The sequence below is a fragment of the Perca flavescens genome, chromosome 1, assembly GCF_004354835.1.
Source record: "Perca flavescens isolate YP-PL-M2 chromosome 1, PFLA_1.0, whole genome shotgun sequence".
NCBI lineage: Eukaryota > Metazoa > Chordata > Actinopteri > Perciformes > Percidae > Perca > Perca flavescens.
Genome location: NC_041331.1, coordinates 31,426,201 through 31,448,507, shown reverse-complemented (window position 1 = coordinate 31,448,507; position 22,307 = coordinate 31,426,201). Strand labels below are relative to the sequence as shown.

At 37.4% G+C, this 22,307-nt stretch overlaps 2 protein-coding genes across 3 annotated transcripts; one reads left to right on the top strand and one right to left on the bottom strand.

Annotated features, from left to right (window-relative positions):
• Window positions 1-3,543: 3,543 nt before the first annotated feature.
• tspan3b (tetraspanin 3b) lies at window positions 3,544-9,120 on the top strand. The gene is made up of 7 exons (XM_028580002.1): window positions 3,544-3,740; window positions 5,386-5,577; window positions 5,804-5,878; window positions 6,316-6,417; window positions 6,642-6,794; window positions 6,920-7,003; window positions 7,951-9,120. The coding sequence occupies exons 1-7, from the start codon at window positions 3,678-3,680 to the stop codon at window positions 8,041-8,043; spliced, it is 762 nt and encodes a 253-aa protein (XP_028435803.1). The 5' UTR covers window positions 3,544-3,677; the 3' UTR covers window positions 8,044-9,120.
• Window positions 9,121-9,433: 313 nt separating this feature from the next.
• pstpip1b (proline-serine-threonine phosphatase interacting protein 1b) lies at window positions 9,434-19,325 on the bottom strand. Of its 2 annotated transcripts, none has more exons than XM_028587215.1 (15): window positions 19,122-19,325; window positions 18,403-18,503; window positions 17,955-18,029; window positions 16,578-16,612; window positions 16,351-16,457; window positions 15,832-15,894; window positions 15,575-15,667; window positions 15,050-15,125; window positions 14,767-14,846; window positions 14,121-14,219; window positions 13,372-13,468; window positions 13,059-13,152; window positions 12,457-12,545; window positions 12,005-12,120; window positions 9,434-11,790 (listed from the first exon to the last, which is right to left on the bottom strand). In XM_028587215.1, exons 1-15 carry the CDS (start codon window positions 19,152-19,154, stop codon window positions 11,659-11,661), a joined length of 1,290 nt encoding a protein of 429 aa, XP_028443016.1. In that variant the 5' UTR covers window positions 19,155-19,325; the 3' UTR covers window positions 9,434-11,658. The 2 variants fall into 2 exon arrangements, with proteins under 2 accessions (XP_028443016.1, XP_028443025.1); XM_028587224.1 differs by having other exon boundaries at window positions 15,050-15,095.
• Window positions 19,326-22,307: the final 2,982 nt, after the last annotated feature.

Below are 22,307 nucleotides of genomic sequence, written 5' to 3'. Positions count from 1 at the left end.
CTCTCCCACAATACCATGTCTGTTTTACGTCACTTTCAAGGTGAATAATATGCTCTGTATTCAGAGTGGTGGGAAAAAACATGGACTATATAATCCATAGGTGTGAGAGATGAGAGTTGTGTAGTGTAGATTTCTGGTTAACTCCACAATTTTGGCCCAAGTAGTGACTCAGAATAACGAACAAACACAGTTTATTAGGTTCACCTAAAAACTAATGCAGTCTGCTACAACAGTCCAGCAATAAATCCTGCCTTCATAAAGGTTCAAATGTTGCAACTGTTTATTTATGGTCAGTTTGGAGGCGACCGCCTGTAGTGCTGTTGAATTGCGTTATACTAAGAGGTCTTTCTAACCCTAAAAAATAATCTTAAAAAAAGAAGAGGAGGTCTTCCTAATAATTTGTCCAAGAAATTATTTTTGTATTCCTTTCACCATAAATACACACAACAGCCTTGAAATTCTGTAACTTTCAGGTGCAGAAAATTGGACACAAGTAGTTTAGTAGGCTAGAAAAGTGGGTACAATTTAATAAAATAAGCCTGCTCAGTAGGTTACAGGAAATCTATTTCCCCTTAAAAGCATTCAAACATTCAAGCTTTGATAAGGAGATTTGCAAAATGTTCCTTGTCCTTTGCAGTGAAAACACTTTATAAGAGTTACGATTCAGAACATTTTATTTTCTAGTAATGAGTCAGCCATAGCATATTATTTTTACTTTAATGTGTGAGTCAATTTAAATACTGAGATAAATTTCATCTTCTAATGCAAATATTCTTTTATTAGCTAGCTGGAAATGTCAGACAACTGTTGCACAGCGCAGCTCAATGTGTTGATTGATATAATGATTATTAATTTGTGTGTGGGTGTGTGTGTGTGTGTGTGGTTGGGGGTGGTGGTGAATGAGTAAATTGAATTTAAAATTGCAGATCCAAACATGTTGTAGATGAGTAACACTTTAAGATGGCGATGTCTCTAGACAATCTGAGTGTGTCACAGATCTCCCTCGATGTATGCTTCCTCAGTCCTGGGGGAATGAGAGATTCAGTTTAGCATCTCTCTGTGCTCTGTGATTACTTTGAAAATAACTGCTTCATTCTTTTATGCTCAGCTTTATCCAGTAATCCCTCTTTCTATCGACCTACACAAATAAACAGCTATGTGTCTCTAAATTCACAGGGGAGTTGATGCTTGCCAAAAATAAAAGACCATTTTAAATTTCAGGTAAAGAAAACGTTATTTCTGCACAAAAATGATTTTATCATTCAGTTCTCTTGTTGGTTGAAGTGAATCATTATACTTTATTCCCTATAAAGACATCTGTATCAATAGCAGGAGGGCAGAAAAGCTTAGATGAATTAGAGGAGGAATTGAGGTGTGGATTGCACACAACTTCATATCCAAACGTTGCCCCTAATATTTCATAAATGGAATGTACATTGAATCGTATCCATCAGCAATATTTATAGATGTTAGCCAAGAAACTTACTGTTTCTCTGTTTGAAAAATATTTTTAAAGGAAAAGTTCATGTTGCTTAAAGACTCAGTAAACTTGGAAATATGTGTATAGCATAGCCATGCTATGTATAAAAGCTAGTGGGGGAAATATGGCTAAAGAATTCCAATCAGCATTTAACAGTCAGAGCACAATAACTAAATACTAGGTTATATTCAGCACGGGGAATCAGTCACATCAAATACTGATGCTCAATGAAAGCATTATGCAGCCACCAGACATTAAACAGCGTATATATTTCCTCATCTTGAAAAGGTTAAATGGGAATTTTATTACTGATATTTTCATTTTCTTTTAACAGAGAGACAAACATTGGCCATCTGGCTTTTTTTAATAACTGCAATATCATCCAAATCATGGCCAACACTGCTGCTATGAGCATTTCAGTAAGTGATCAGTAAATCCTTTTTTTGAGCATGTTTAAAAAAAACTGCAACATGATTTACAGCTTGTTTTATGAGGGTGTTTCTTGGACAGATTTGTCTTTCACTAATGAAAGCTTTGCTTGTAAATATGTTTGATATGTCATGCGAGGGCATTTTAATTTGAACAAATAAACAGTGAGATATCACTCTGTGATTTATCACAACATTAACTTAACAGCCACTGTTCATAGTATATAGTCCGAAAGTCTGTGAATCTATGTACAAACACATGTTACACAGTCACTGCCTGTCTATGCAAATAACTTTGTATACCCTGTCTTTGCCTTCCTGCATATCAGCTTGTTTCTTTGTTTTATATTGTTCTATTTAAATAATGACTCAATTTATAGCCAACAGGAAAACTTGATGCATAATTCACAATGCGGAAGAATGTTGTGTCAAAAGTAGTAGCCTTAGCTTCTACTTGTATTTGTTAGTGTTCAGTTTGAACACCAAAAGCTGACAGAGACAAACGTTGTAAGCTTTAACTCAATAAGAACAAGGCTTTGGGCACCAGTCCGTCATTATTGATTGAGTGCCCCAAAGGTGATAATTTTCAATTGAGTAATCTATCTTGCGCTCGGGCACGCCAGTAAGAATTGATAGGATAGACCTTTGCATGGGCCGCCTCGGCCTGCTTGCGCTCAGGACTTTCGCAGGTCTTATAGATTTAAGTACAGAATGCAGGGGCGTATCACACATGTCTCTTACAATTATGATTTTTTTTGCAATGGGACTGTGTTGCATATTTTATTATTTAATTCAGGACAGAACAACTGAAACATTTATGTATTCAGCATAAGGATTATCATATGGTTGTAGGGTCTTTTTACCAGCTGCTTATTTTGATACATCTTCCTCTCACACAGTTTACACCAGTGTAAAACTAGCAATGCCACACTGCCACCCTCAGGCAGAAAATACCATACATGAACACATCTCTGTGCTGATGCTGCCTGTCCATGTTTTCTAATAGGCTTACAGTATGTGTTCAAAAGAGGGGTGCCATTTCTACAACAAACTACTGAACCAGCATCAGTACAAGCTGTAGCTGAGTTATTGTAGGCCTAAATTCATGTCCTGCCATTGAGAAATCAGCACCAACCGATAAAGTTAATCTTTTCAACTGCTGGACAGGCAGACTTGGACCAATGACTGAATGATGATGACAGCACTGGATGTAGTTAAGCACATTCATCTTTGTTACTTTTGATCAATAATAATATTGAAGTAATTCTTCTTCCTCTTCTTCAAATGTATCTTATTGCTTATGACACCTCACATCCCACTGAATTGGTACATTGATAATAATATGATGACTGTGTAATTTATTACACAGTCATCATATTATTATCCTAGTAACAAGGTGTTCATTGTTATCAATAAAAACACAGACTTCCAACAAGTTACATACCAATTAATATGAAATTCACAAGCTTCACTCTTTACATAACATACAATGCATAATTTGTTATATTTTTGCTATATGTCAATGGATTTTTGCAGGGCTCAATGTTTAAATATCCTCCATCACAGTTTGTTGTGAATGGTGATGTCATCGGAGCACGTGACTTGTTGTTTTTTTTTGTCTTTGCGGCGATTTCATTGGTCGAGCGCAGAAGAGTCTGCACAGTGTGGCAGGACCACCGAAGCCATTTTATTATTATAACAGCAAAGGTGCAGGTGCATCAAAATATATTTTTTATAGTCACAGTTGTCATTTTAGAGCTCAAGTTACCATGGGACAGTGTGGAATTACGTCATCCAAAACCGTCTTGGTTTTTCTCAATCTCATATTTTGGGTAAGAAAACGATGGATGTTTGAACAATGTGCAGCATCCCAGTGAGGCCAGGGATGGAACGCATTAGCAAGCTAGCAAACTGCGCCAGAGATGCAATACACTTTAGCGATAGACTAGCTGCTTTTTGAGCCAGGATATCCACGAAACAGTGTCCTTTTAGCATTCACTGTGAGAAGCACTAGTTGGAAAAACAATAATGTGACGGTAGCTAGCTACAATGTGTCGGGTAGCTGCCTCCCACAAATTGTAGCTATGACGTTATGCAGCAGCTGCCAGGTCCTGTAACCGCTGCTGAGTTAACCTGCAGTGTTATCTGAACCATTGATTGTATCATGTGACCAACAGAGTTGGATTAAGATATACGTAAATATTGAAAACGGAAATGATAAACAACAAAGCTCTAAAAGCTTAATCTTAAAAAAGTGTATCGTGTCATCCGCAGGATGGCTAAACAATGTGGAGATAATAAGTGCCCAGTTCACATTTCACCAGTCTGTAAAATGTGTTGCCTATCTGTCTTTGCTATTCCTCAGATGGAGCTAGATACATATTTTTAATGTATGAAATAATGTGTGTCTGCACGTTTTATTATATTTCATATATATTCTATTCTATAGTTCTTTATTATAGTTCTCTTGCCTTAGCTCCTGCCACACTATTCCGTCTCTGTCTTACATTAAAAAGGGGTTTATTGACATGACCATAGTTAAAAACGCAGGCTGTAGTAAGTTTACAATGCAAATAAATGTGAGGAGGAAAAAGACAAAAAAGGCTTTTTAAAATCCTACACTATACACCATGACAGTATAAACAGTAATATCTAATATCAGTCTGGAGTTTCTGCTGTCCTGATGTCAATGGGACGCTCGTTCCACCATTGTGGAGCCAGGATTAACGGTCAGGATTTTGTTTTGGGCCTTCGTAGTGAGGGAGTAGCGAGCCTGTTGGCTGTGGACGGGCTGGGGGTGTATAGTTTGACCATGTCCTGGATGTAGGATGGGCCTGAGCCATTCACTGCTTGATAAGTACCAGTGTCTTAAATAAGATTTGAGCAGTGAACAACACCATAATAATTCACCCAACTGAATTACTGTACTGCATAGTGTGATTAAAGAAAAGAAGTTCAACATTTTGCTGTACAATTAATTGTCTCAGAAATAATTGCGATTAACAATGTAATTGTCTCTTTCGGTCAAATTTAAAAATATGTATTTATTTATTACTTTTCAAACAAATTAAAGTTTTTAATGAATTCCAGGATACATCTTTATAATCACTGACATGTGACCCAGAAAATGTAATAACACAAGTACGCAGCCTATAAAGTTAACCACCCCATTTTATTATCATAAAAAAAAAATTCTAACTGTATCCCCCCCTTGTCATTTCTGTTGCTATGAACGTGTATGGGGTCAATTGCCAACAACTAGCATAGCTTTAACTCAGTCTGACCATATACTTATATAATTACAATTTGTCATATCTAAACAAAATCAACAATGACCATCAAGTCATTGTTATTTGAGACCCATAGAAGAATAACATGATATAATAATAATAATAATATAAAATTCTGACAATTCCAAAGGACATTCTCTCACTGTCGCTGTCTCTCTGACTTCTGTTTCTCCGTTTCTCTCTGCAGGCTGCAGCTGGAATTTTATGTTACATTGGAGCTTATGTGTTTATCACATATGACGACTATGACCACTTCTTTGAAGATGTGTACACATTGATTCCTGCTATCATAATAATAGCAGTTGGGACTCTTCTCTTCATTATCGGCTTGATTGGCTGCTGTGCAACAATACGTGAAAGCTCCTGTGGTCTGGCAACTGTGAGTGTGGACTACTTTGACTTGCACCCTTAAAATCAACACAGGAAGAACACACATGCAACGTTTCTGTTACGTACTATAGGCAGCATAGGAAGACACAAAACGACATAAGAAAAATATGAATTTAATGGCACTGAAAGCAATATAAGAAGCCAAATAATCATTTTCTTTTCTAACTCACCTTACTAATGAGCCTCTAAACATTGTGTCTTTGTTTTCATTTCAGTTTGCTGCCATTCTCCTGTTGGTATTTGTAACAGAGTGTGTGGTGGTGGTGCTTGGCTACATATACAGGGCAAAGGTAAACACTGTCTCATTGGACTTCATGAGTTTCACAAGTAAAGTTAAATGAAAGTGGGTCTAAGTTTGCAGCAGTTGGTCTGATGTTCTTAAATTTGAACTTGTGCCACTATGTGTGCTAACATATTTTGTGTGACTGCTTTTATATATTTGTTCCAGGTAAAAGATAAGATGGATAGAGTTCATAGCATTTGGAGTTGACATTTTAGCAAAACATAATATTGTTGAATCCTGTTTTTGTTTCAAGACTTCCTTTGCTAGGATTAAATCATTAATTAATGAACTAGTGTCTCATGTCCTGTTTTGTAAGAGTGTTAGCTAAGGGCCTACATTGTAAATTAGTTTTATAATAATGTGAAAAGCTGTCCCTTGGAGATAACACATACAAATTGCAGTCACTTAGCAGGGACAGTAACAATGCTGTGCTTTTCTTTTTAGGTAGAAAAAGAGGTGAATCACTCCATCCAGAAGGTTTACAACGAATACAACGGCACCAACACCGATGCTCCCAGCCGTGCTATTGACTATGTGCAGAGGCAGGTAAGAAGAAAAGTCTGCTGTGTCAAACCATTTTTATTTCGTCAGCTACAATTTTAATTTGAGCAGCCATTGGGTTATAATAACTTTGCAATAACATTTGTATGCCTTTTAATGTGTAAATTGTTTTGATGTACACATATTTCAGATGGTGAAACACATTTTAAATTGTACTCTTAACTCCAGGCTCTTTCTCCCACTCTATTCTCTTTCTATTATTCTGTTAGCTTCACTGCTGTGGCATTCACAACTACTCTGACTGGAGGAACACACGCTGGTTCAAAGAATCTAAGAACAACAGCGTCCCAGTCAGCTGCTGTCAGCCCGGCATCAGTAACTGTAGCGGCACTCTCACTCGACCAGCAGATCTCTACCAAGAGGTACAAACAAGAAGCTCAAGTGTAGGGCTATAACAAAAGTTATAATAAAGGTTGTCTGACACTATTGCCTTTGCGTTTGTTTTGTAAGAACATGTTGTTATAATGTCGTTCATTTTCTGTCGTAGGGTTGTGAAGCTCTTGTTGTGAAGAAGTTAAAGCAGATCATGATGTATGTCATATGGGCTGCACTCACCTTTGCATCTATACAGGTAAGGAGGACAAGGAGTCACCTGAAATAACAAGGGGAAAACAAAATATCTATATTTTTAGTGGAGGCCATCAGTGCGAGCAGCCAGAAAGGTTTTAAATTAATTTTAACTAATTTATATCCTACCAAATAAGCCACTTATTTGGAAGCGAATACAAAGGTGAACGTTAAAATAAATACAAAAATTTGTTATTAGTATTTACTGTGAAATAATTGGTTTAAATAAGCTGAACCGCGGATATGTATAAACCTATCCGATTGTTTGGCCGCTGATGCTGTGGATGTTGCTCAAACAGATTTTTGTTGAAAGCAAAAAACTGTGATTCTGATCCAAATCAAGGATTGTGACAGTAATCCTAAATCTAAGAAAGGAGTACAGCTACTTTAATTAGTTCACCCGGAGGTTAATTCAATCACTACAAACAGCTGCCTCACTGCAAAAAAAAAACATACACACGACGTCTTATTCTATGACTGTATTTAAATCAAGTCAAATGCATGTCTGTTGGGAGCATAATTAAAGCTGTAGTCATCTCTGTCAGTGCTCTGACCTAATTGTGTCAAATGATTTTTACTGTTTAACAGCTCAGCATGTTTGCTGCTGACCAGGAAACCCCTGCTCCCAAAGCAGCAACTAAGACAGCATGATCAATCACTTATTATTACACTCAAACATAGTCATTATAACACAGCATGCACCCTGAACGTGTGAAAATATGCTATATTGGTTGAACATGATTTGCCTACACCACGTGATTTCCCATACTAGCATACTGGTAAAAAGGAATTCATCCACAAGTTCAGGGTGCTTGATCAGTATTTAAAAAAAACTGATCATTTGTTCTTGCTTTTTGATTACACTCATGTTATTTTCCTGCCAAGTTTGTTGACGGGCATAAGGACTCAAATAACAGCTTTTTCTTCCGTTCCCTTGCTGTCTGCCTGCAGATGTTGGGCATGCTCTGTGCCTGCGTGGTGCTGTGCAGGAGGAGTCATGACCCAGCGTACGAGCTGCTGGTCACAACCAACAGCTATGCATGAAGGACGCAGCCAACCAACGAAACACTAAACGTCAAAACTCAAAAGGAGCATCACCAGACATGTCCACAGTAGATTTCAGCTGTAGTTATATAAGCTCAAGCACACCTTGCACAATTCATGATAAAGTAGTGAACACATGATGTGGTTTGGGTGGGTGGGGGCTTCAAGGGTTAACCAGTTATTTATTGACATGCTTTATTACTGTTACTTTAAATGTTCTTTTTATTCTCCTTACAAATTCTGAAATATTTACAGAAGCCAAAGTTGTATATGGCTTGCTGACATTATTGATGTTGATGCAGATTTTTTTTTCTCCATTCAATTGTGGCTTGATAAAATTTGGGCTCATCCCCAGTGAGGAGGATGAGAAGTAATTTGGAGCAAATATATGTATAATTTCACAATGTGGGAGTGTTGTATGGAATGTATTTCCTTGTGTGCTAGTTTGCACTACAGCTGGAGCTCTGGCGATATTTCATGGTTGTAAATGAAAATGCTATGCTAAAAAGAACATGTACATTATTCCTAAGTTTGTTTGACCAGATTTTGTGAAAATGGAAAAAACTTTTTACTAGACAGAATAAATTTAGTGTTGTTGTCTGAGTCGTTAGATTTTGTTTGTGGCGTTTTTTCGCTCAAAGCCATGGTTGGTAGAAAGAGTTCTTCATATTCACAATTATTAAGGTTGTGAATAATGTGCATTCTGTTTTGGTGTGGATGTTCTCTGAATCAGGCTTCATGAGTGCCAATATATACATTGTGAATGAACCGTTTAGTCTCCAGTGCTATTAGTAGGAGTATTATCAGTGTTAACTGAAGACCTGTGTATGTGTAGACTCAGTTTGTTACAGTCAGAGAATTCCATTGGTTTAGTTTGTTAGTTATAAACCTGCTATAAACAATTATGACACCTTGTTTTATACATTTTTGTGAAATTGTGCACCTTTTTAATATTTTTGAGGTGTTAAGTTGACCCTTAGATATTTAGCTAGTGCTGCTGAAAAAAAAACATGACAACAAAATTGTAAAGACTGGAGAACAGGCAGGTGACAAATAAACTCATACATTTCAACTTGACTGTTTAATTGGCATTTTTTCCCACATGCTTAATGACTTGATAATTCATCACATGAAAAATATGAATATATGTTTAAACAAATCAATTGATGCACCACCAAACCACAGATTTAAAAAAAGAATGTGTTTAACTGTGTGAGAAATGTAAAATGTGCATTATGTTGCATAACTAAAACAACTTTTGAACAAGCACATGCTCCACTAAAGGCTATTTTGCAAAGGCACCGTTATTGCGTCCAGCGCTTAGCACCGCTCAAGACGATTGCGATTGATTTAAAGACATGCCAATAAACCAGAGCACATTTTTCTCCCATCCCGGAATGCTATGTGATGAGTAACCAGACCCTCCTCCGCAGTGCTGTGGAGAGAGGTCTGGCAATGCCAGACTACATTATAATAATTGTGTAATTTTCAGGTTTTGCACCTGTCCAAAGTAGGCTAGCCCACCATTTTTTTTCACCTAAAAACGCCACTGCTAACTACATATGCACTTAATTTAATGGTACCGATGATTTATCACATCGAGGGTAGGGTGCTGAAGTCACAATACTATAAAAATAAAAATCAGTAATTTCTTTGTCTGGAGTCTGATAATCACAGCTTGTTGATAAAAAAAAAGCAATGTTATTGTTGTCAAGTAAAGCCTGGCTTACACTAGCACAATACTAGTTCTACTATTAGCAACTAAAGCTTGTTTTTGTTTGTTCATCAAACTCACGTTGAAAACTGACCGAGCAATTCTCATTTTAAAACAGTCCATCCACATTTTCAACACCAGATGGTTTATCCTTCTTCAGTCCCATGCGACTGTACTGTACAGTATTAGAGAGTATAAGGAGCGAGTGACCCATCTGTACAACACATGAGGTAGCAGGGTTACGAATCCCTGCTACCTCATGTGTGACGTGCAGTCAGGGTAGGCAAGCTAGGCACTGCCTACCCTGTCAAAATTCAAACATAAAAATGTTTATTAAATAATTTCATTTAATAAACTTGTATTTCTATTTTTATTGTATATTCTTGTGATTTATATATGTGTATTATTCAAATTTTTAGGACGTTACGATGACAAATGTAGCAGTTACGCATAATCAAATACAAAAGAAATGGTAGAATAAGCAGTGCTTTTACTGTCCATTCATTGCGGGTGACAAGCGAAAAACCCATGTTGCGCATGCGCACTTCGATCTTGTATTCCTCAACACGTACGGCAAAAAGCACAACTCTGCTGTGCCTTTACACGTAGATATGTTATGCCAGTAATCACCTACGTTACATATCAGACATGGACCAATTAAAATCGAGATATTACTGGACATTTGCGCAGGTTACGTCATTAGCTACATTATGCGCACTTCGATCTTGTATTCCTCAACACGTACGGCAAAAAGCACAACTCTGCTGTGCCTTTACACGTAGATATGTTATGCCAGTAATCACCTACGTTACATATCAGACATGGACCAATTAAAATCGAGATATTACTGGACATTTGCGGAGCTTACGTCATTAGCTACATTATTTGTAAGCGTAATCCCCGCGAAATTCAAAGTCAAAATGACAGCAGCGGTGTCCGCAACTGGTCTTAACAATACCAGCCACAGCTTCGGTGGAGCGCACATTTTACCACTCTGAAACGGATCAAAACATAAAGTCGGAACTGGACCGGGCAAGCACGTCTTTCAGCCCTTGCCATTATGTCAATTGAGAGCCAGAGACTATGCAAACTGAAGGCCCGTAAAGACGAGTTTTACAACGCTGTGATCGACGTCTTAACGAGGAAAGAGCGGCGGATGGATTTTATGTCTATAAATAATACCGATTGGTGAGTCAGAAACTATTTTGGGCTTAATATGAATTGATAAGTGTGGTTGAATTAATGCCGATTGCAAGCCATTTGCCTTCATATTCAATTGAGCAGTGTGTGTGTTTTCATTGTTGCTGACTGACAAACAGCCTAATTGTCCGCTATGCAATAATTAAGGATAAAGATGGTTGCATAACTTCCATTCTGATGCTAGACATTAACTGTGTGTGTGTGTGTGTGTGTGTGTGTGTGTGTGGAAATGTCATCCTGATTGGAAATTTCTTGATTTTGACCGTGCGTGTGTGCCGTGCTTGTGCATAACGTTTACTGTTTTGATATATTAGCCTAATCAATAAATTAGGTAATCTGGCTTTCATCAATCAGTGCCTAGCCTCTCACTGACATCACCGCACGTCACTGGTTACGATATATCTTTGTATGACTAATTAATCAATAATAGTCCCACTCATCAGTTCAGAAATCTTTCGAGAAAGCTTTACTGTATAAATAAACAAGAGGTTCCTGATGAAGATAACCTAAAATTTACTGCTACTAAAGTATCCTAGATTTTCAATTTAGATTCAGAAATGAAGTTACGAGAATACAAGTTTGGCCATCAGCTGGCGCTGTAAAGAGCATTCACCTGAAGCCTTAAACACGTGTGTGTTGTGTGAGTGAAGTGGTGTGACTAAGTGTATCTGTTGTCTGTATTTTCTTGTTTGGATGAGTGTTTAGATTTTTCCCAGATAGTTTCCTGGCACCAGTCCAGTCAGCCCGTTCTTCTCCGCTGTCCACCAGCCGTCTTCTCCTTGTTCCAACACTCGGACCATTTCCCCTCGACTCACAGACAATTCATCCGCTTCCTGATCAGTCATTATGAACAAAGATGACAAATGTTAGTTACGAAATGGTGGCACTGACAAGCCATTCTGACTGAAATCTCTTACCTGAATACCTACATTATCTTATTAACATACTGTACAATCAGAGTAATGGTGCTCTGCTATTGACAAACTTGGTTTCATGTCTAGCTATGTTGTAAAAAATAATAATAAAGAAAGCATCCCTAGTGATTACCTGTGCAGCGTATTCATAAAGTACAATGAAGATGTCTTCATCAGCTGAAACTATGGCCAATGATGCTGCATTCTGGAGGCCTGGTATGGGTGCATGTCCTTCGTCTGGAGTCTCAACTGAAGACAATTGCAAAATGTTAACCTCTCTGAGAAATAAAACTTTATGTATACAATACATTGTAAAACAATGTTTCATTTTAATTTTGTGTACTTGTCTTTAGTTTATACAGTTTAATTCCCCTTTATTTGAATTGTATAAAAAAATGATTCAACACATCTGGAGCACCTTCTTTTTAAATCTTGTATTTCAAATTTAAGATTATGCAAGCACAATTTTAAATCAATATTCCAATGGCAAAGATCTATGATAGGAGCACAAGTAGGCTGAAATGTTCATTAATTCCCACATTACCATGGTTTAAGAGAGATCTTACAAGTGAATGCAATACCTACACTCGCCAAAAGGTGTCAGTGCTGATTGTGAGTTTTGAAGACTTTCGTCACTGATGTTCACAGAACTTTGGAGCAGGGGATCAGAGCACCTGAGTGATTCGAGTCAAGGGAGGTATTTAGAATATACACAGAAATGTTCTGATCAACAGATAACAGCTGCACATGATTCTTTCATATGTGTAGATTCTTTTGTTGTAGTGGTTAAAAGAAAAAAATTATGAAAAAGGTATTCAAGATAAACCAGGAGGAGACAGCATTTTGTTACTGCCACAATAGGCGTATCAAAACTGGACAGTGCAACCCACCCCAAAAAAAAAAATTATATTTTCTTTACATAAATAAAGACATTTGCACCATAACTTGATGCAGAATATGCACAAATTGTTGTTGGATTTTTTTTTTTACCAGAATGCAAAAAATGATGTGTTTGACTATCAAAATTTTAATTTTGCTCAACAATGTTGAACCCCAAGTAAGGCCCTTGACCGCAACAACAATCTGGCAGTATTCATGTGTTATACCCTTAACTCTGGCAGGTTGCACAGTAACAATGCTGTCTCCTATTTACTGTAATTCCTCCTTCGATGTAGATTGTGTCAGACCTCATCATCATGTCTTCTCCTCCTGTGAAATGTGCTTGGCCATTGCTGTCCCTGAACGTCTCCCTCTGGTAGTAGCTCTCAAACAATATGGGCTCTGTGGGAGGAAAAGACAAGCTGCTCATTTGAGAAGCGAGGTCAAGTGTTGCTTTCTGCCTGTGTGTGTCCACTGAACGAGAGAGGTTAATAAAAGGTGAGTAGCACTCTAAATCCATTTTTTTTTTGTCATGGCTACTTTTCTCACTTCCCTATTCAAGTTTTGTCGTTTTCTCTGAAGGGGAAAGGACAACAGTCTAAATGTTAAGTAGCCTCTTACCTGGAGGCCTTGATCCTGTGCTTTTCATCCCTATGAAGTAGTTGTTGTCTGTGGTGATGTCACACTTTTCCAGTAGCTTCCTCACTTCCTCGTTAGACTGATTTTAAAACAAGAAGCAATTCCTTTGAAATCAGAAAAGTACACTGTTCCCGTAGGCTATAACTCAACATTCCTATGTTCAGAGACTTTCATTTCAAGTTAGCCATGCTAAAAATAAATGAGGAAGAAACTTGGCATGTAGGCCTATAAAAGGTGCTTTAGCACCAAATGGGTGACAACATGTGCTTTTTGTGTTAGCTTTCAAGAAAGAGTCATATCTACATACATATCTACAGCCACACTAGACTAGTGTTGGGGCTGTAGGCCTACTAATCTACATGCTAACATTTGCATACTAACATGCTCACCATGAAAAAGCTAACATCCTGACATTTAGCAGGCTAATGTTTACAATGCTGACCATTTTAGTTTAGCCTTAGAGCCATGCCACTGCATGGGTAATACATACAGTACATATTTAACTGATTGATTTAAGTTTGAAAATGTAAGCTCTTGTAATAGTATCCTATCCACATTTCAACACTGTACATTTCTCATGATAAATTGCCACTAAAATTGCATTTGTACATATGTTTTAAACCTGCACCTGAATTAAATCCAAGCATTTAAAGTAAGACAACTACCCAAGCTGAACCCAAAAGGTTAAGTAAGGTTTGTATACAAGTAAATCAATAAAAAAGTGAGCTCACCTCATCATCTTTGACACACTGCATGGAGAAATGATTGCAGTGGTCCCAGAGAGCACACCTTAGCATGCTGATGCGATCTCCCTCCAGCTGCTGGAACACCTGAGAAACACAGACACATTACTTGTTTCTTTTCTTTCACTTTCACTGTCCCTCACCTTACATCTTGTCATGCTACATTACCGCACACCAGCAGTATCATCTGAATGTATTAGGAATGGCTGACGTGCCAATTGTAATGTACCATAAAAAAAGCTTATTACAGAACTCGATTTGTATGGTATGTTACTGTGTGACTGTTGGTTTCTAGTTTCATTTTTAGCTGATTCAGCTCAAGATAAAGTGTATTTCCTCACTGGTCAGCAGTATGAAGGTGTAGCGAGAGGACTCATACTTACAAATAAAGGGGATGTGGCGTGGGGTCTAGTCTGTGTGGTTAGAAGCTCTTGTTCTGGGTTACGACTATATTAGACAGCAGTGCATGTCGTATACAACACATTTACAAACAGCATATGTTTAACACAACCTACAACCTCCTTTAACTTAGCCACAGTAATTCTGTAAAGCGTCCTTGGGTTTCACGAAAGGCGCTATATAAATAAAAGTTATTATTTTCATATATACAGTAGGAATATAGTCCACAGTATACCTCACAGGTGCTTTTGTGCGTTTTTTCCCAGTCCTGGCGAACACTTTCTAGCTGATCAATGTTGGTTAAGTACAGCTTCTCTATGAGAGATAAGAGTTTAATTATAGGTTGTTATAGTTAGAAATGAAACGAAGCGAACACAAATGTAATAAATAAATAAATAACTAATGTACAGTGCAAGTATTCTCTAAATAATCAATGGTGGCTGAATTGGGAGATTTCATTAATTCAGTCAAATATAAATGTATCAATTATAGAGATGAAACATGATTCTAGGTCATACCTGCTTCATTGGCAGCCTGTCTGCAGTTTTTGGCCCTGAGGCGTACCTGTGGAACAAATTTTACACAGGAAGAGACCTGTGTGACCATTGTTACAAGCTCTCATCACAAACTGTTTTCATCACATCAAAACATCATCATCACCATCATCATCATCATAAGGCCAAAAAATGTATGTAATGTACAGTATGTTGGAAAGGTTAATTTGGTACCTTTGCTCAATATACAAAAGTTTAAACAAAAGTTATAATGTAATCGGGGGTCATTCGGGGATTTGCGTAAGATTGAATGTGCTTTAAAGGATATGACAGACATGTCAAAAACATGAACATACTTCAGTTCCATGTTGCATAATTGCATCCCTGTGCACAATTGCAGAAAAATTTCCTCCACTAATGTTGACCTGCTATCAACTAGACATTTGCACTCAGTTTGGGTGCAGAGCCAAATGTCTAAATGGAAGTTTGTATTTGAATCCCTGGTCTGATATTACTTTCATAGTGAGGTAGCTCATTTAGATTTTGTACCTTTTCTGAGTTTTTGGATGTAACATTTGTCTTCTCACTCCCCTGTTCGGCGTCGTCCGCCTCCCTGCATCTCAGCTCGTAGGTCTTTTTAGACTGGGAGAGACAGAAACCACAAACCACTTAGTTCCTCAAAGCACAGGAAGTGTAATGTTTGCTGTTTATGCCAAATGATGGTCACGTGCATCAAACTGTTTGATATATGGATTAAATGCAAAATGTACTAATTTAAAGGATATCAGCTGTGGCTGTTTTCCTACCTCCAGGGTCCTCTTGTACAAAGAAACCTTTTTCTTCTGAACCTTCTCCATGATGCTTTGAAACTACAAAGGGAAACAGAAGTAGAATACAGTTATTTCAAGCTTTCCCGTAATGTTTTTATCTACCGATGATTCTTACACTTCCTAATAACATGCTGTAGATACTTAAAGCAAAAGAGCCACAATTCTAACTTGATCTAAATGGAAATGCTGAGGTAACTTGTTCAGCTTCTAGTAGGCGTAATCTTTACTTATGACCGGAATGTGGTTTTGGAATCATTGTAGGGATTTTAGTCATCCATTCATTACTTTGCCATTACTTAGCTTTGTTAATACTCATTACCTGCAAAGGGATTTAAATGAGAGTTGCATACAATCTGCAACAGGTAGAGAAGAATAATCTCTATATGTCTCAAGCCATCAAACCTCACATTATGGTTGTCAGGGCAATGAAACATTACCTCTATGTCTCTATTGTGTGCAATAAGTCAGTTGTTAAGCAACACAAAAAAGCATTACCTTCTTCCTCTGTTCTTTCTGCCGCTCTCTGAATGTCTCAATCTTTTTCACCTCCTCTTTCAATATATCAGAGAGTTGGATGTGAAAGTTACCGATGTTCTCGATTTCTGCAGCCAAAACCAGCAATACAGCAAAATGAATTAATTCTACACTTCATACACAAATAACAACCGTAGCAGCAGTATTTAGTACTTTGGTTGGATTTGCCCATTACTGGATGAACTTACGTGCTTTTAATAGTTCAAAGGATGCCCTCAAGGTGCTGGAAAAACAATGCACATTAAGAATCAGATAATTGAGTGCTTTATGTGGAGTGTACAAAGAGGCGGGTGATCACTGCTTCTAACCATCAACAGTCATCACCCAACATTTTAAAATGGATCCAAGGCTCTTGCTCAGCATCTTCTTTTTGTTGACTAATGTGTTCCTTCCTATTCCTTTCCAAGAACACACAGAAGCTTGGTAAAACGTAACGGTCTGACTGACTAAGCAGCTACACCAGAGCAGAAAAAAGTAGGCCTATACAGTCAATGTCACCTTACTGGCATTTTCTGAAAGAGGGTAATGATGACATGCTAAGACAGCAATGAGATTCCATCCAAACTTTTTACTTCATCTTTGTTATTATTAAATGATGCATATAGCTCTAAAAATATGTTTTTAGTTTACATTTCCCAAAGGTATTTCCTTATGGTAGAGCCATTTTGTTTATTTTTTATTATTGCCACTTTTAGAGTGTAGTCAGTCAGCTGACATGACAGAGAACAGGAAACTGATAAAACCAGATAATGACCTACTGTATACTGAGAGAGGGGTTGCTGCGTTAGGTGGTACTCACACACACACACACACGCACACGGCCTGTTGTTCTTTTTTGACACAGACGGGTTTGCTCTAAAAAAGAATAGGCTTATGAATCATAGGCACTAGGGCTGGGCGATATGGACCAAAAGTCATATCCCGATATATTTTGGCTGAATATCGATATACGATATATATCCCGATATTGTTTTTCCGCAAAGTGAGAGCAGTTCAGTCAAAGTCAAAGCCAAATATGACATGTCACAAGTAGTTTCATAGAAACCGGCTATTTCAGTTAACAGTTGCAAAATCAAATGAATAAATAATAAACAGATTATATATATCTATACAAAATATCTTCACACTTAGATTTTTGATAAATAATCATCAGTAATTTGGATATAATGACTAAGTGGGTAAAGGCAAATAATAGAACAGTTACAACAGTCTGATAAGTTCAGAAAATGACATAATTTTACTGTAATGCAGCCTTTAAAACCAAGAAAAGACACTTATGGTCATATCACGATATTACGATATCCAAAATCTAAGACGATATCTAGTCTCATATCACGATATCGATATAATATCGATATATCGCCCAGCCCTAATAGGCACCTGACTGATGTTTTAGATTGTGTGTTGCAGTCAGCAACAGTATTTAAAACTCATCACATTGTCCTTCAACACAATAGATATGTGACCCTCTTCCAATATACCAAGTATACAGTATGTGCATGCCGTACAGTACATAACATTGACCTCACAGCCGTCGGACTGTGAATGCCAGTCTATGTATTTACCTGATCTCTGGGTGTCCTCCAGCTTTGCGAGCAATAGTCACCAGCTCCTTTCCATACTTCTCCTCTGCTAGTGCCCTGTGCAGAACAGACGAATTACACTGCAGCCCAGGATTTTTGTTTATTTAGTTGTAAAACTGAACTGTTATAAATTACTGTCCTAACAAAAGGAACACATTATGCATCACTGTATTTGGTCTTAATGTGCAGATTCCATCATTAGCACCTTTGACCCTTGTAATTCTTTGCAGAGTAATCAAGTATAATACAGTTCTTTTGTCATTTTGTCATTTTGTGGTGAACTGGCCATTGCTGGAAAAAGCTATATTTACTTTAGATTTGTATTCATCTTATGGGGTCATGGTGTTGATTACACAACAATCACAAAAATTAGGAATTTCCCAAATCCTAACTTTTTGGTTTCAGCTACTGAAAAACAGATGGATGTTACCTCATCTTTAAAAGCTCCTCCACATCTTTGCACATTTGCCTTCCATCTCGCAGCCTTTGGATCACAGCATCATACCCGGCATGACAAGTGAAATCAGAACCCTGTATTGATAAGAAATAGAAAAAGCTTACAGAAATACTATAATATACTGCATTGCTCAACAACTGTTGCAACATGTCTTTAGTCAATCCTGGACTCACTATGTGGTCAAAATGCAGAACTGGAACTTCAGCAAATATTAGTTCTATGTGACATGGCAACATGCTCAGTACTTCATGAAACCAACCCTTATTAGGAGCGCGGATTAACAGTTCGACACATTACGATAGCTCAAACACTGAGAGAAGACTTGTAACACAGAGTTTGTCGGATTTATGAACTGTACAACTCAGCAGTACTGTCTTGGTTAAGAATTCAACAAATACATTTTTATTTAATAAAATGTCAAATTGTACATCTACACTCTAAATGTTTGCTACTTTAGGACTGCAGATGACTGATACAGTCTGTATATACCAGTGACAGGAATCTCTCTAAGTGTTGTTTTGCAGATTTTCGATTATCTGCACACTGAATACATTACATTGTAGTTTACTTATCATGTGAATCCCACATAAATAACCTTAAGATTTATGATCAATTATTGTATGACTGTGAATATGCCAATGATCTTTCAATTATCAACAAGGACAAGCATTAGAGCACAGAAATAGACTTACCCAGAAAGCATCTTTAAACATCAAAGGTGTCATTTCAGTTGTCACTTCCTTGAACGGAACTCAGTTGTTTGCTTGCTTTCCTCAGTGGAAACTTCTTTTACTGGACTTCTCTCTAAAGTTAATCGCTCACCCACAATTTTAATAAAAATGTGTTGCATGTCGTAGCTGAGTAAACTGTGTTTAAAACCGTGAGTGGCCCAAACGTCCGTGAGTCATTTTGAATGAGGAAGAACTTCTGTCCCATGATGTCACTGACCACAGACAGCTCAGCCCATGTGTTAGGTAGCAGCTCTTTCACTATCATTTGTTGAATAAGACTGAAAGTCTAGTTTAAAGGTTTTGTAAGGGTTTGTCAAACACATCAGCAGATCATATAGGTGTCTGCTTAGATAATGTAGTCTGTGAGTCTCTGTGTGTTTAATATTATCTGTTAGCTGCCGGTCAACATTTTATTGGTTTGGTCATTTACAGTGACAAACTCACACAGTCATACAGTGTGGTTTCAGCCACAGCTGAAGTGAGAAATGCTGAGACTGACTTACCACTTGCAAGCACCTAGAGATGCAGTGTTATATAATAAATATGACACCATTGTTATAATTTTTGAATTATTATAACAATTTATATTGTTATAAATATGTTAAGATAATATGAATATATTTGAATTTAATCAGTAAAGTATGTATAATAATGTAAATGCAGTGTTTACTATTTAGTTGGATTGTTCCTTCTTTTTTTTATCCTCTTATTCTTACTGCTCCTTAATGTTGGTTTGTGGTGGCAAATTTTATTTTAACCATTTGTTTAATGATATTAACCATTTGTTTAAAGATTGTTTTATAACGCCACAAGATTTAGCTTCTTCATGTGTAGATTCAAAAGGCTCCAAGTGAAATAGTTGGCAACCGTGAACTATAGCCCAGTAGAGTTATTTAGTTCTACTAGCCTGAACCTTCTCACATTGTTGACTTTTTGCTTAGATAGAAGTGGAGAAGGCCGATAACTGTTTACCACAGTGAGAACTACGTAGGTTTCTGTCTCCTGAGATAAAAGTGTTGTTTAGGCTAATGTTAAGAACAGAGAGCAGAGGGGAAGGTGAGACAATGGTGTGACTGTTAATGATGTCCTCTCTTCATCTATGGCCATGCTAAAAGACACATTTAGAGGGGTGGCTTAACAGAGGTCTTCACTATATGATGTTTGGATGTTTAGATTTTAGGTTAGAAAGACATTTTCAGTTGTGCTGCGTGTACCTTTGAAACTGTGTTTTCTCCATTTGCAAATGTAAATAAATACTCAAAGACCAAACTTTGGCTTAATTCTCAAACGGTCGTTATTCGTTTTGATTTTATCATGAATATCACTAACGCTGCTTCTTCAAGGAAAACTTCCACCACAGGTTGCATAAGGCAAATTTAATGATATTGTTCCAAATATGTCTGATAATAAATCTGGATAATCATTCTTTGTTCTTTTCCTTCAAAATATCTCCAAAAGCTTAAAATATTTTCATCCCACTCTTGTTTTATGCATCCCTGTGATGACCACAAGGGGGAGACACAGACCATTCTAAAGAAATCAAACAAACAAACAAACCTAGTATTTAAGTATTACATGGGATCAAACCCATGCAGAGTCAGTAGTTCTTAAGTCTCCAGGGGGGGTCGGACGGACATAAAAGCCAAAATCTCCCAATCCTGTTAAGATGAATACAAATCTGTGCCTCGGGCATCTCTCCAGGAAGACATGCGACACGTGAATGAGCACATAGAAGCTTATTATTGATTTTCAAAGTGAGGAGAAGGACAAACTGTGGTGTCTCTCACCAGTCGCTCAATGACATGTGTGAAAATCTTTGGCTCTTTCACAAAGCTGGGGGATCATTCTGTCACACACCTAACGACACGTTAAATGCACCGTACAAATCAATACAGCCAACTGAGAATAATGGTGCGTAGTCTTTTACAGTTTTTATTTTTATATTCCTGTGCATTTTTTAATTATCAAGCTCTTTCAGCTGCAATTCTGCTTATATTGCACCAGCCAGACAGCCTGGTTTGATTCATTGATTGATCGGACAGAAGGATCTTATTTTGGGTGAATCGTCAATTTATTTGATATATTATTATATGATACAGTATATTTGTTTATATAGCTGTCCTGTGAAAAACATTTATCTCCAAAACTAAACTTGGTGACAATATTTTTTTTCAGACAATCCAATGGGGTTTTAAATGGTTTATTTAGTTCTGATAGTTTTTTTTTAGCCCATAAAGGGAAACATAATCAAAGAATTCCTAAAGGAGCAAGTATTAATCTGTATAAAGAGTATCAGAATAAGATTTAATGCCAAGTAAGTTTTTACTTACAAGTAATTTGCCTTGGTATCTTATAGGCTATGTCAGATTTTTTTGTGATAGGCACCTATTTATTGTATTCAATGATACATTTTACTTCAGTAGCGGTATTAGCTACCTTAACCATAGTCATATCCACAACCTTCCCCTTCCGGGATTGCTCCATTGCCGCCGGATATTCCGCCGTATGTCCTTTTTTTCAACTGGATAACCGTGACCTTACGCTTCCTTTGTGTTGGAATTTTAAACTCCGGTGGATTTATGAGGACTATGTTTAACTGCAGGGTAAATCCAGGCAGCTAGCTAGACTGTCGAATCTGAGTTTTCTGTTGCACGACTACAACAACTTTTGAACGTACAAGTTCCCCCAAAACATGTTCCTTCCCGAGGCTATTTTCTAGCGGCACCGGGGCTCTGTGCAGTGCTTAGCGCCGCTCATGACGATTTTGATTGGTTTAAAGAAATGCCAATAAATCTCCTATTCCAGAATGCTGTGTGGACTCGCCGTAACTAACATATACGTTCATGGTTTAAACTTCTAAATATTTACAGAAAATACATTTAACCATATATAACCTATTCTTTCAACCTATGTGTAGTCTGCTACCTATTTGACTGGGTAAAAATGCAAGGCTATATATATATTTCTCAATTTGTTACTTGAAAAAAGCCATAACAGCTAGCCATCCTTCTGGAGTAGCCATTTTTGAGTTCAAAAGGGTGTTACAATTCAGTTTTCCCACTTGGAAGTCCGTGGTGCTTGGTCTTCTCTGTGACCCCGTTTGAGGCCTCTAATGGAGGGACAAGCTCTGGGAATCAGCTGTGCTGC